The sequence below is a fragment of the Anomaloglossus baeobatrachus genome, chromosome 3 (assembly GCF_048569485.1).
Source record: "Anomaloglossus baeobatrachus isolate aAnoBae1 chromosome 3, aAnoBae1.hap1, whole genome shotgun sequence".
NCBI classification, from domain to species: Eukaryota; Metazoa; Chordata; class Amphibia; order Anura; family Aromobatidae; genus Anomaloglossus; species Anomaloglossus baeobatrachus.
The window spans coordinates 406,683,138-406,698,077 of record NC_134355.1 but is presented as its reverse complement, the minus strand read 5'-3'; the positions used below and the strand labels follow the sequence as shown (position 1 = coordinate 406,698,077).

The window sequence follows — 14,940 nt, the reverse complement described above, 5'->3', positions numbered from 1 at the left end:
CTTTGTTAATTCAAGAAGCTTGTCGATAGTTATAGGAAGCGGTTGATTGCAGTTATTTATTTTACAGGGTATGCAATCAAATAATAATTTGAGGGTGCCAACAATTTTACCCTGCCTATTTTTGTAGTTTTGTGTGAAATTCTATCCAATTTGGCCTTTTTAATCAGTTGTTTTGTGTTGTTCCAATACACAGAAAGGAAACAAATATGTGTATAACAAAACATGTAGCTGAAATAATTTTCTGTGAAAAATACTTCATTTTCTGAAGCAATCTCAAGAGTTCCAACACTTTTGACCATGATCCATGATTGTATGTGTATGTATATATATATATATATATATATATATATATATATATATATATATATTTATGTATCATATATATACATATATACTTACATAATCACCAGTTTTATCTGTTCCTCTATTCCGTCATGCACCGCGGCATTGTTCGTTATGCAGCCGCAGTTTTCAAACTGCACCTGTGTAAGTTACACACATCACCTACAGCTCCACATGCGGCTCCGCCCCCCGCACATTATACACGCGGCTCCGTTTCATACTCCCGCACAGCATAGTCCGGCAGACACAGAGCAGAGTCCCCTGGAGGAGCAACTTCTGATCGTGTGACTGATCACATGACGGTGACATCACACAGGTCCTGTGAGCACATGGTTGCATCTAGATTGGAGTGGATTTTTGATGATATCCCAGCAGCCTCCATTCTACACAGTTCAGTGCTGGAGTGAGGACCACAAAAAAAACTCCAATCTAGACAGCTCATTATACATACACACACATATATGTATATATATATATATATATATATATATATATATACACGTACACACACACACACACACACACACACACACAGATATCTGCATACATAATCTCCAGTTTTGTCTGTTGTCCTATTACGGCATGCACCGCGGCACTGTCAGTTGCGCAGGCGTAGTTCGAACAATGCTCCAGCTTTCAGGCCCTCACTGCACGCACGCACACACATGAGCACATATACACACATAGCAGACACACATGGTTACACCGAACACATACTCTATGTCTTGACTCACACACACTCACACACACACAAACTACTGTATACTCACCTGTCCGGGGCCGCCGCTTCTACTGTCAGCGCATTATTGCACTTGAATGCTTTGTGGCACCGTAAAGCATCAAATGCAGTAAATCCATGACAACATCCTGCAGCGGCCGCTCCGTACACTGGATGCTATTATGGAGGCATCTGTGTGACTGCGGACTGCAAAAAGCAGCTGGAGGCACCATGGGAATGGAGGAGAGGTGAGAATAGCTTTTATTGTGTGTAAACAATGGCATAATAGGGGACAGAAGGAAACCAGCAGGAGCACATTACTAAACAATGAGCTCATTACTGCAGGGCACCATACTATACAATTGGGACATTATGGCAAGGGACATTACTATACAATGGGGACATTACAGCAGGGGACATCATCCCCACCACCAGATCTGTATGCCCCCGACCCCCCACCAAGATCTGTTTCCCCCCCACCAGATCTGTATGCCCCCAGCACCCCCCACCAGATCTGCATGTCCCCAGCCCCCCCACCAGATCTGTATGCCCCCAGTCCCCCCACCAGATCTGTATGCCCCCAGGCCCCCCACCAGATCTGTATGTCACCATAACTGTATGCCTCCAGCCCCCCTCACCATATCTGTATGCTTCCAGCCCCCCCACCATATCTGTATGCCCCCAGCACACACACAATACACAAATGTGGAGGGATGACATACAACAGATATGTTGGAAAGTGGAAACAGTGTGACACATGTCCACTGTTCCTGTCAGCACCACTAAGCATAGACAGAAGTTCATTTCACCGCACTCCCGATGCGATAGCATCACGCCTATTTCTAGAATATATATCTATATATATATATATATATATATATATATATACACATATACATATTTATATCTGCCTATTGGTACACCTGTTATTAAACATGTCAGATAATGTGCTTTCTTACTTCTTTGTCCTTGCTCACAGTATGTTTACGGATGTACAGTAGATGATTAACCTATTTACAAAAGAATATGGTGCATAAATCTTTATTGAATTAATATTAAAATACAAGGTGAGAAAGTGAAAATGCAAAGGGCAGAGCACAACAGAAGGAGATGAAGATTGTGCATACATACAGAGTTAACATTATAGGAAATGTAACAAATGGCTTTTGAGTCTATTAAGTACCAGAGCATAAAAAACACAAAAAATCTGTGACATATAAGCCCAACAATATAATATGTTAATCATATGAGAAATAAATATGATCAACTAATATAAATGTAATAATGAACAGCTATCTAAGGCCTGTTTCACACGTCAGTGAAAAACACAGACATTCTTCACTGACGTGTAAAAGACGCACATGTCCCTCTGTGTGCCGTGATTCACGGCACGCGTGGGTTGTCTATGTGCAATCCGGGCTCCGTTCTCCGTGGTCCGTGATTGCACATAGACATTAAGTCACCTGTGCCCGCTCCCGCTCTCCATGGTGCTGAAGGCTCCCGCGGTGCAGCATCCGGCCAGCGCTGACCCCCGCAGCAGCTGCTTACGGGTCGGCTGTGTCGTGCATTCATGAATATGCACCACAGTAATGAGTCGGCTCAGAAGCAGCAGGCAGAACAGGCTGCAGAGAGCGCGGCTGAAGCCGGGTGAGTAAAAATGATTTTTATTTTATATGCACGTTTTTTTCTGGCACGTGTTTCATGGATCACACCACTGCGTGGTCCGTGGGACATTAGTGATGCCAGAAAAAAATGGACATGTCTCCGTGCGGCAATCACGGACACGCGGGTACGCCGCACGTTGACAAGGTCAGTGAAAAATCACTGATGTGTGCGGAGACCCATTGATTATAATGGGTCTGCGCATGTCAGTGATTCTGGTACGTAGAAAAAAAAAGCACAAACGTACCAGAATCACTGACGTATGAAACAGGCCTTAAATGTAGCTAGATTGCTCATCAAAGATTTTAATGCAGACAGGTTGTTTTGCAAATAGCAAAACCCAATAAATAGACTGATGACCAGCCAGCTAATATATAGAGAGGTTCCCCAAAGGGTTAAAATTAGTTATGAGTGAATACTAAATATTTGGGTTCAGGTTATTCGTTCCGAATACCTAGTACTATTCCAATATTCATCACAAACAACAAACAAACCTAATGCAAATCAATGGGGAACTTGAGCATTTTTCTTAAAGTTTCCCCAGAAAAATGCTTGGGTTCCCCGTTAACGTGCATTAGGTTCATTATTCGTGATGAAAACTGGAATAGTACTAGGTATTTGGTACAAATAATCTGAACCTGAATATTTTAGCATTTGCTCATCCCGCCCTCTCCTTAGCAGCTCCTTCCCTTTCCTCTGCAGCTGTGATCTGATCACAGGATCAGATCACAGTTGCATGACACTCGGTTTAGACTTGCAGCACATCAGGAGCCGAGGGTCATTAGCATAGCGCATCCGATGCACTCGCATGAGATGCCATACCATCGTGTGAATCCAGCCTAAATAAGATAGAAATAAAAAAATAATAAAAAATATTTAAATGCCCCCCAAAAGACTTTTATCAGCTTATGGTAGACATAATGTGTAAAATAAATTAAAAATACATAAATAAAAATTAATTGGTAAAAAAATAGATAAATAAAATGGCACTGTCAATCTAAATTGATCTTATTGACCATCCATAAAAAATGTTTACAGAATTAAGAACAAGTTTCTAAATGTATGTAATAATTCTTTGTGGTCATAAAAAAAATAAAAAATGGAAACAACTGTGATATTGACGATCTGACTGCTGATCCTTATAGTCCCCTATTGGGACTAGTAAAATAAAGAAAAGCTTAAAAAAAGTTTAAAAAGTAAAAGAAAATAAAAAAACACAAAAGTTGAAATCACCCCTCAGTCGCCCGATTTGAAAACTAAAGGGTTAAAAAATAAAAAAAATATACACATATTGGGCATTGCCGTGTTCAGACCCACCCCAGCTATCAAAATATAAAATCAATTAATCTGATCAGTAAACTGCATATCCGCAAAAATTACATTTTTTGTTCGCCACAAATTTTGCGCAAAATGCAATAACAGGCAATGAAACTGTATGTAGCATTGGAGCAAAAATAGTACCGTTAAAAATGTCGGCTTGGGACACAAAAAATAAGCCATCACTGAGCCCCAGATCCTGAAAAATAAGAACGCTATGGTTTTTGGAAATGGCGCAAAAAGTGTGCTACTTTTTTTGGACACATTATGAATTATTTTTAACCCCTTAGATAAGAGTAAACCTATACATGTTTGGTGTCTATGATCTCACACCAACCTGCGGCATCACACCAACACATGAGTTTTACCATATAGAGAACAAAGTGATTAAAATATCCCCCCAAAAATTGTGTGATTGCACTTTTTTTGCAATTTTTCCGCACTTTTTGCCATTTTTCACTACAATATATGGTAAAACACATTGTTTTATTTAAAAGTACAACTCATACCGCAAAAAATAAGCCCTCATATGGCAAGATTGACAGAAAAATAAAAAAAATGACGGATCTCGGAAGAAGAGGTGCAAAAAAAAGTAAAAATGGAGAATCGCCCAGGGGTGAAGGGGTTAATGGCCATCTAAAATGTGAGCTATTTATTTAAACTGCTCCAGAGTTGTGCAGAAAATCAACAGTTTTTTATTTTAGTTTTATAATTTTCCCCAGTGTCTTAAAAAAATGATTTTTTTTCCCTAATTTATATCTTTTCTGTGCTTAACGAGCATCTGATTACAATATGTGTTTCAATTAATGCAGTAATTAAAAAAAAACCTTTACTCTGTTTTAGGTGTCAACTGTCAACTAAAAAACTTAATGAATTGCAATATGACAATCTTTTACTTCACTCAAAGATACCCAGATTTCAAAGCTTGTACTTGCACGGATAATATTTACTGCACTGTAAAAAAGTTACTGGGAAAGAATTGCAATCCCAAAAGTGGTAAGAAGCATTTGTTTATCTTTTTGTTGCTTGTTTTTTGTGAAAGGTAATCTGCCACCTCTACTATCACGTCTATTTCACGAGATAATTCCTTGGTATTGTCAGCTAAGGAATTATGGAGCTATTTTTGAACTAAATGTTGGGCTGTTCTTCTGATATTAATTTTAGAAATATATAAGTGGATTGATAATTAGGTATTACCCTTATAAGTTGTCCACCTAAATAGGCCTGATGGGATAGTGTCAGTGTGGATAAGGGCACACCTCAATTGCAAAGCTCCCAAAAAGGGATTTTATGGGAAATGCAGCTATTTGCTAAAGCATTTGTGTCTGGAAGGCTGACAGCTCATCTGAAATATGCTTTATGGTGTTCAATGTTGATGTACTGTAACTAGGTAACATTGAGTTAGGCTCCTTTCCCATTGCTTTTCAGTGGCTCCATCAGGGCATATGTCCGAAATACCGCCCCTCCCCCCACAAAGGTGTTTTGGACATTTGCGCCGACAGGGCCATTGAGTATAATGGAGCAGACTGAGCAAGCGTGTGCTCTGTCTTGCTCCATTTTCGGGTCTATACGCTTTCTGCAGGAGGATGCTTGGACGCAGCGGACTACGTCTGGGCATCCACCTGCAAGAAGCATATACACCCAAAAATAGTGCAACACAGAGCACACGCTTGCTAGTAGTGCACTACAGGACTTCACATGGAAACCACAGCCACATTTGCCCCATAGGATTCTTAAAAGGAAATACCACGAATCTTGTAGACAGGCCCATATCCTTAGTTACATGTCAGGCTTCGGTCCTCATATTCCCTCCTGATCTACACACTAAAGGGTACTTTACACGCTGCAATATCGGTACCGATATTACTAGCGGGCGTACCCGCCCCCGTCGGTTGTGCAACACAGGCAAATCGCTGCCCGTGGCGAACAACATCACTAACACCCGTCACACGGACTTACCTTCCCTGCAGCCGTCCAATAGCAGAGGAGGAGCGGAGATGAGCGGTACGTAATATCCCGCCCACCTCCTTCGTTCCTAAGTGCTGGTGGACGGAGGTAAGGAGATGATCGTCGATCCTGCGGTGTCACACATAGCGATGTGTGGTGCCGCAGGAACGAGGAACAACCTCGCTACGTATGAGACAACGATTTTTGGTAAATGAACGACCTCTCATATACCAACAATTTTTGTCTCTTTTGTGATCGTTTAAGGTCGCTCCTGCCTGTCACACACTGCAATGTCGCTAACGACACCGGATGTGCGTCACAAACACCGTGACCCCGATGATATATCGTTAGCGATGTCGCAGCATGTAAATGGCGCTTTAGATATATATACTCATATTCAAGGGACTTACCAGGCATACTTCCACTTCAGATTAAAGGGATAAATGTCCTATTCCATTTTGGAATATGATCCATATATTCATTTAGTACCACAGTCGATAGTCCTTATAAGATTTGGGCGGTCTTCTCAGAACATTCCTGACGAATAACTTTCAGGATAACATATGACAGCGGTGAATAGCAAAGGTGTGAACCGTTCAGTCCAGGGTTTTTGCGCAAGTGAACATAGATTCACCATACTATTATTATCACATAGATCTTTGTTTTCTGACTGAGGCCCAAAGTTAAGGCCAAAACGTTAGATTTGTGCACTACTAGACTTGACCTTTGCACAAATAAAGACAAGCAGATTGAAGTCTACGTTTTTCTTCTGTTTTCTTTTTTTACGTTTTCTGTGTGCCCGAGTTATTTTTTGCAACACATGTAACAAATGATGCGCTTGTTTTAATGGTTATATCTGATTATTTTTGCACCAAACTGTGCAATAGCCATCCACTCTGGTTATTGCATTATTGCTGCATTTTTTATGCTTTGATTTTCCACTCAAAAATGCAACTGCAGTTTTTTACATGCGTTTTTACACACATTTTTTACATGCAATTTTGTTTGCATTTTTTTCAGGCTCCAAATAAAAGCCTGTAGAGAAAAAATGTACAATAAATGCAGCTTAAAAGCATGTGTTAATGCATAGTTGGCAGGGGTATACATGCAATTACATACATTTGGATAGTTAAATGCAAAAGGTTTTCTGAATAAAAAAGTGCAACAGAAAAAAACACAACATTTATAGTACGTGTGAACAATGCCTAAGGGCCACTTCACACATAACGAGATCGTAAACGAGATCGTTACTACGTCACAGTTTCTGTGACGCAAGAACGACTTCAATTGCGATCTCGTCACGTTTGACACGTACCAACGATTCACCCCCTGCTGCGAAATCGCTGATCGATGCCGAACAGCTTGGGCCATTTCTGGCTCGTTGGAGTCCTGCTGGGCTGCATGAATCTGTATGTTTGACACCCTATTAACGATTTCGTTGACGACCTAGATGAGATGCACGAAGGCGTGTTGTTGTGTCCCCGTTTCCGCGCCCCTCTCTGCACCGATTGGTTAGCTCCAGGTGCAGGTGCGGCTTCGATCCGAAAAACACACCAACAAAGCGACCGGGTACAATGGACGAAGGAATCAGGGTGGAGACGCAGGTTCTATCTCAAAGCAAAGCGCAAAAGAAGTGACAAAGGGTGACGCGATCCAAAATTTAACCGCTAGATACGCCCCCTGCATGCCCAATCAGAACACAGTATTGGCCGCCAATGAAAGCGGAGGGGGGGTATGGACAAGGCGACGCAAATGTACGCCTACCTGACTCACTGCATTTTACTACGCCCCTAATGGGATTGGAATTGTTAACATAGTTGCTGTGTGACAGGGTCCCAGCGATTTGAAAGATCATTATACGGGACGCATGCTCGTTCATAAACTCGTTATGTGTGACACCCAACATGCGATTTCAACAACGACTCATAAACGATCCAGAAAGTGTGACGTAGTAGCGATCTCGTTCACGATCTCGTTATGTGTGACTGGACCTTAAAGGTGTTCCCATATGAATAACTGCTTACTCTATAAGGCTCCAGCAGGTGCATGCCCATACCCAAGGGAAGGCGGCAACAGACCTCCATAAACCTTTTCCCCTTATTCTGAACTTACAAAGCATACATGTACCTTAGTGATGAGCGAACAGTACTTTAATCACTAATGTACATGCATACATCACAGATGTGAGCATGGCTTTATGTGCTTCATGACAATTAACACATGAAAATACAGTGTCCCTCAAATGTTGTCTCGATGTGAGCGAAAGCTAGGCTCTCATTTATACAGTGCATTCTGCTACATGTAGATGCCTGAATTAAAACGAAAATGTTTTAAGATTTTTTTGTATTGAGACATATAAAATAACTTATCCCTAGACTAAAATGGGCTAAACATAGGATTTTTTTTTTTACTAAGAAACACCAATATAATAAAAAAGCTAAGTAGAAAAAATAAATTACTTTACTAATTCATAAATTCTACAGATATTACTAATGAAACAAAGCACCAATGAGGTTAGAAATGGGGACACCTGGAAAGAAGTAAGAAAGTAAACTGCATAGTCCTTATCTATTTATACTAGCAAGGCATGCCAATGGATGATCATCATGAAAAACACTAAATAGCACATAAAGTCAAAATATCTGATAAAGTTAATGTACACTCCCTAACAGACGTTCTGTTGTTTATCCATGTTATGTAAATAAAAGTTTATAACCTGACTTTAAATTCATCCATTGGTTTTATAAATTACTCTTTTGAAAGCTGAAACCCTCCCAAATTTGGTTTTGGTTATGAAAATAAAGTTGCTGCAAACCTGAAATATTGATCATTTAATGAACACAGGTCAGATTTTGGCAAGACAAAAGTTTTGTCGCCTTGTCATATAATGCACCCAATCCTAGTTTACATTCTCACCTGTGCTCACTAAATGATCGGTCAATTAGTGGATGTGTATAAAAAGAAACCCAGCACCCCAGACCTTCACTTGAACTGCAACTTGACCTCTGACAACATGCCAGAAATCCACCCTGCGACCAAAGCCTTGATTATCAAGAGGCTGAAGGCCAGATCCACTGCATAGGTGGCTGGCACCTTTAATGTGTCTCAGCGTCAAGTACAAAGAATTAAAAAAGATTTGAAGAGACTGGACATATTTTTGACAAGCCCAGGTCTGGCAGACCCCACAAGACAACTGCTCAGGAAGAACGTTTGATGGTTAGAAAATCCAAAGCCAGCCCCTTTTCTACTGCAGCAGAGCTCCAACAGGCCTGGTCACCTCAATTTCCTGTGTCAACTAGAACAGTTTGTAGGATTATGTCGCAAAATGGCCTCTATGGTCGAATTAGTGCCCAGAAGCCAGCACTAAACAAAAGGCAATTAGAAAACTGTGTGGCATTTGCCAAGTCCAACAGTCTGCTAAACAGATGGACGCTGGAAAAATGGCAGAAGGTGGATTTCTCTGATGAATCTTCAGTTGAATTACACCACAAATACTGCAGGAGACCTACTGGAGCCCGTATGGATCCAAAATACACCCAGAAAACAGTTACTTTTGGTGATGGAAAGATCATGGTTTGGGGTTACATTCAGTATGGGGGTGTGCAAAACATTTACAAGGTGGAAGGCAATATCAATAGCCTAAAATATCAAGAAGTATTAGCTACCTCTTACATTCCCAATCATAAAAGGGGTCAAATTCTGCAGCAGGATGGTGCTCCATCTCATACATCTATCTCTACAACAAAGTTCCTCCTGGCAAAGAGATCATGATGCTCAAGAACTGGCCAGCCCAGTCCTCATACATGAACATCATTGAGCATTTTTGAAGTACGATGAAAGAGGAAGCTTGGAAGACAAAACCAAAGAATCTAGATGAGCTCTGGGAGGTATGTAAGACTGCATGCTTTGCTATTCCTGAAGACTTCATCAATAAATTGTATAAATCATTGTTGAACTGCATGGATGCAGTCCTTCAAGCTCATGGAAGTCACACAAAATATTTAATATGGCTCTAATAGCACCACAACTTCATTCACCAATGTTATGCAACATTTCTTTGTATTGGAAGTTAATTATTTGTTTGAATTTCACATTACGTTCTTTGGGCGACAAAACATTTGTCTTGCCAAAATCTGACCTTTCTGTGTTTATTAAATGATCAATAATTCAGCTTTGCAGCAACTTTATTTTCATAACCTAAACCAAATTTGGGAGGGTTTAAGCTTTCAAAAGAGTAATTTATAAAACCAATGGATGAATTTAAAATCAGGTTATAAGCTTTTATTTACATAACATGGATAATCAACAGAACTTCTGCCAGGGAGTTTAGAGCAAGAGGAGTCAATAGTATGGCAAATATGCCATGAACAGATAGAACATCCATAAACAGTACAAACAATATTTAGACTATGTATAACCACAGCCATATTGTTAGGGCTCACTGACTCAAGCATATAATATGTAGGAGTGCAATGCGAAAAAATCTTAGTTAATGTTGTAGGTCATGTCAGTGCAGATTTTTTTAATCGACTTGCGCTAGGTGCGAAAAATCTGTGTGTCAAAAATGCACATACAGTTTTAGGCCCCCTTCACACGTCCGTGAAAAACACGCACGTGTGTTACGGGCCGTTTTTCGGGTCCGTATCCCGTTTTTGTGTCCGTTTTTATGGTCCGTGTGGCATCTGTGTGAATTGCGTATGCTAGCCGTGTTTGTGTGTAGAACGTCCATCTGTGCGTGTGGAATTAACGTGTATGTGTACGTGGAATGTCCGTGTGGAATGTCCGTGTGTGTAATGCACAATGTCGTTTATAAATGTCAGCTGACAGCCGACAGAGTTGCGCGATGAGAATGAACTCGGGTGAACTTCACCCGACTTCATCCTCATACTGCGGCTCTGTCTGTGTCGAGTACTGATTAGCGGTCACCTGTGAAGGATTCACCGGTGACCGCTAATCCCCCGAGTGACTGAAGTTTTCCCCCCTCTCTCATACTCACCGATCCCCGATCACCGCCGCGGCGCTGCACGGCATTCACACTGCTGCGGCGGCTTTTACTATTTTGAAAAAGCCGGCCGCTCATTAAACAATCTCGTATTCCCTGCTTTCCCCGCCCACCGGCACCTATGATTGGTTACAGTGAGACACGTTTATTTACTGTAACCTACAGATTAATCATGAAAGGTATCTCTGGGAGACGCCTAACATGATTAATCTAGGACTTATTGGCAGCTATGGGCTGCCATTAACTCCTTATTACCCCGATTTGCCAAAGCACCAGGGCAAATCGGGAAGAGCCGGGTACAGTCCCAGAACTGTCGCATCTAATGTATGCGGCAATTCTGGGCGGCTGCTGACTGATATTGTTAGGCTGGGGGGCTCCCCATAACGTGGAGCTCCCCATCCTGAGAATACCAGCCTTCAGCCATATGGCTTTATCTGGCTGGTATTAATATTGGGGGGGACCGCACGCCGTTTTTTTTTAATTATTTATTTATTTTACTACACAGTATAGACACGCCCACCGGCTGCTGTGATTGGGTGCAGTGAGACACCTGTCACTCAGCGTGGGGGCGTGTCTCACTGCAACCAATCATAGGCGCCGGTGGGCGGGTAAAGCAGGGAATACGAGATTGTTTATTGAGCGGTTGGCTTTTTGAAAATAGTAAAAGCCGCCGCAGCAGTGTGAACGCCGTGCAGCGCCGCGCCGGTGATCGGTAAGTATGAGAGAGGGTGGGAAACTGACCGACAGACAGTGAGAGAGGGACAGACAGACAAAGAGACCGACAGAGAGACAGAGAGACTGACCGACGGACTCAGGGAGATTGACCCACATACACAGAAATAGAAAGAATGGCCGACATCACTAGAAATAAAAACACCAAACGGACACGGACTATAGGTAGATGCATACGTGTTTACTAACGTGTGTGCACATACCCATAGACTTTCATTGTGTCCACGTGTGCGTGCTCTGTGCAGATAACGGACATGCATCCGTGCAAAACGCAAACACATACGGATCACGGACACGCACACACGGACATAATGAAATAACGCACGTGTGACCACAATCATAGATTAACATTGGTGCATGTTTGTCCGTGTCTCCAGTATATACGGAAACGGAACAAACACGCACGTGTTTCACGGACGTGTGAAGGGGGCCTTAGAGTGTTTCCACAGCAGAATCTCATAAAACGGTATGTGCTCTGCATCTAAGTTTTTCAATAAGTTCAAGGTCAAATACAAGGAGGTATCAAAAGCAAAGGTTTATTTAAAGCATGACACACCGAAAAGAGATAAAAAATGCAGCAAGAAAACCCAATAAAAACAGGTTAAAAAATGCACACAAAAACACAATGAAAAAATGCAAGTAACTTAATTAAAATATTAGGTGCAGAAATGTTGCAACATTAAAAACTCACCAAAAGCTCATAGTGGGAACATAGCCTTAGGCCATGTGCACATGTACAGTATCTGGTGAGTTTTTTCCCTCAGTATTTGCAGCTAAAACCAGGAGGGAAATATCAGAGGAAAAGTATAATAGAAACACCGCACTACTTCTGTATTTATTACCCACTCCAGGTTTTGGTTCATAGATACTGAGGTAAAGACTCACCAAATACTCAATGTGTGCACAAGGCCTTACATGTATTGCGGCTGTAGGGATTAGGTTTTGCAAGAGTTACATCCTTATAGTGGTGTTTTTGTTTGACATAAAAAATATACATATAGTTGACTAGATTTTTTGGTTCCCCATAAAGGTTTGAAAAGATGCATAAAGTTTTGTTCTTCATTATTCTCAATAGGAGTTGAATTGAAAGATATAGTAGTAAGATACAGCATATGTAAAACAAGTTCAAATTGCTGTCTGTCCAATTAAAAGCTAGCTGAGAAAACAATAAAAAAATACCAGTATATAAGTGGACATTTATGGATGTAGAAGACATGTCAAAATTGAGAGAGACTTAGCTTGACTCATGGCACATGCTTGCATATGTTTTTGACATTTACAGTTGTGCTCAAAAGTTTACATATCTTGGAAGATTTTTTGCTTTCCTGGCCTTTTTTCAGAGAATATGATTGATAACACAAAATCTTTTTTACGACTCATGGTTAGTGGATTTTATTTTGGATATATTATTTATATAATGTATACCTTGTGATTTTCTGGATTTTATTTTGGATAAACTCTGGGGAGAACTCAAGCGTGTGAAATTCATGCAAGAAAGCCCAGGAATTTACAGGAACTGAAGGCTTTTTGCCAAGAAGAATGGGCAGCTTTACCATCTTAGAAAATAAAGAGCCTCATCCCCAACTAACACAAAAGACTTCAAGCTGTCATTGATGTTAGAGGGGGCAATACACGGTATTAAGAACTGAGATATGTGAACTTTTGATCAGGGTCATTTGGATGTTTTTGGTTGTCATTATGATTTAAAAAGACAAAACACAGTAGCTTGACAATAAATAGCTTCACCCAATCACTAACCATGAGTGGAAAAAAAGATTTTGTGTTATCATTCATATTCTCTTAAAAAAGGCCAAGAAAGCAAAAAATCTGCCAGGGTATGTAAACTTTTGAGCACAACTGTATACATTAAAAAAATCTGTCATAGATCTGCTGACATTCAAGTGTGAACTTACTCTGACACAGCTGTCACACTACAGCAAGAAGTAAAAAAAACGCAAAAAAACACATTTCCTAAAAACAACTTACCTGAACAAGTAAACAAATAAGTAGTTTGAAGAATATGAGGGGCTGCTGATAAGTCTTTGGCTTTGTGATTTTTTTTTTGTTTCTATGGTAACGAATGTTACATCACATGAAAGCCTTATGTCTCTAATATATGTTTTAAAAACTTTGTGTTTGTTGCTTATGGCAACAGTGTTCTATGCACACGGGAAAACAAAATGGTGGAGACTAATGCAATATTCACAGCAAATGAGAGCAGAGGAGTGATAAAATTCTTGTTTCTGCAAAGAAAGTCCAAGAAGGATATTCATGGTGATATGTCACAGACATTGGGGGATCAATGCCCTTCATATTCCACAGTTAAGAACTGGGTTGCCAAATTTAAAATGGTCCTCTTCAGCACCATGATGAGGAATATTCTGCACAACCAAGAGTGGTTGTTGTTCTGGAGTTCATTGATGCTGTGCACAACCTCATACTGGAGAATCAATGAATTTAACCTAAAGCAATAGCAGACATCATGGGGATTTCCTGTGAATGTGTTTGTGTCATTATCAATTGATTGCTCTCAGTGAGAGAAACAAAATTATAATTTTGTAGTTGTGATACCTTTTAATGGCTGACTAAAATAAAATAAGAGGATGTTACAAAGCAAGCTTTCAAGACATCTCATACCATTTCTGTTGAAGAGACCTGAGATGTCTTGAAAGCTTGCTTTGTAAAATCCTCTTATTTTATTTTATTTTAGTCAGCCATTAAAAGGTATCACAACTACAAAATTATAATGCTGTTTCTCTCACTGATAGCAATAAATCATTTTTCAACTGGCTAACACGGTACAAAAACTTTTTTCTTTTAACTGTCATTATGCATGAACATTTGGACATGAAGAAGCTATCTGCAAAGTGGGTCCCCAAATGTTTGACAACAGATCAAGAAGAATGATAGTGGAAACTTCCCAGTCTATTTGTCAGCATTTCCAGACTGTTAAGAACTTCCTGGATTGACTGATCATTATGGATCAGACCTGGATTTATTTGTATGACCCTGAAAACAAGGAGCAGTTAAAAGAGTGGAAGCACAGTGGTTCTCCTCATCCAAAGAAGTTCAGGGTGCAAAAACCAGCCACTAAGGTGATGGCGTCTGTGTTCTGGGATAAGGAGTTTGTGCTGCTAGTAGACTACCTTCAAAAGGGTTCCGCCATCAATGCAAGGTGTTTCATTGAGCTTTTGGACCAATTGAAGGCAGTTCTGAAGGC

General features: G+C 40.5%; 1 protein-coding gene across 1 annotated transcript in view; it reads left to right on the top strand.

The window, feature by feature from the left end:
• Positions 1-14,940, top strand: part of GFRAL (GDNF family receptor alpha like) — a 122,659-nt gene that overhangs the window by 20,512 nt on the left and 87,207 nt on the right. Inside the window, exon 2 of the mRNA XM_075338450.1 lies at positions 4,883-5,035. Within this exon, the coding sequence (XP_075194565.1) occupies positions 4,883-5,035 (153 nt within the window). The remainder of the gene's footprint in view (positions 1-4,882; positions 5,036-14,940) is intronic.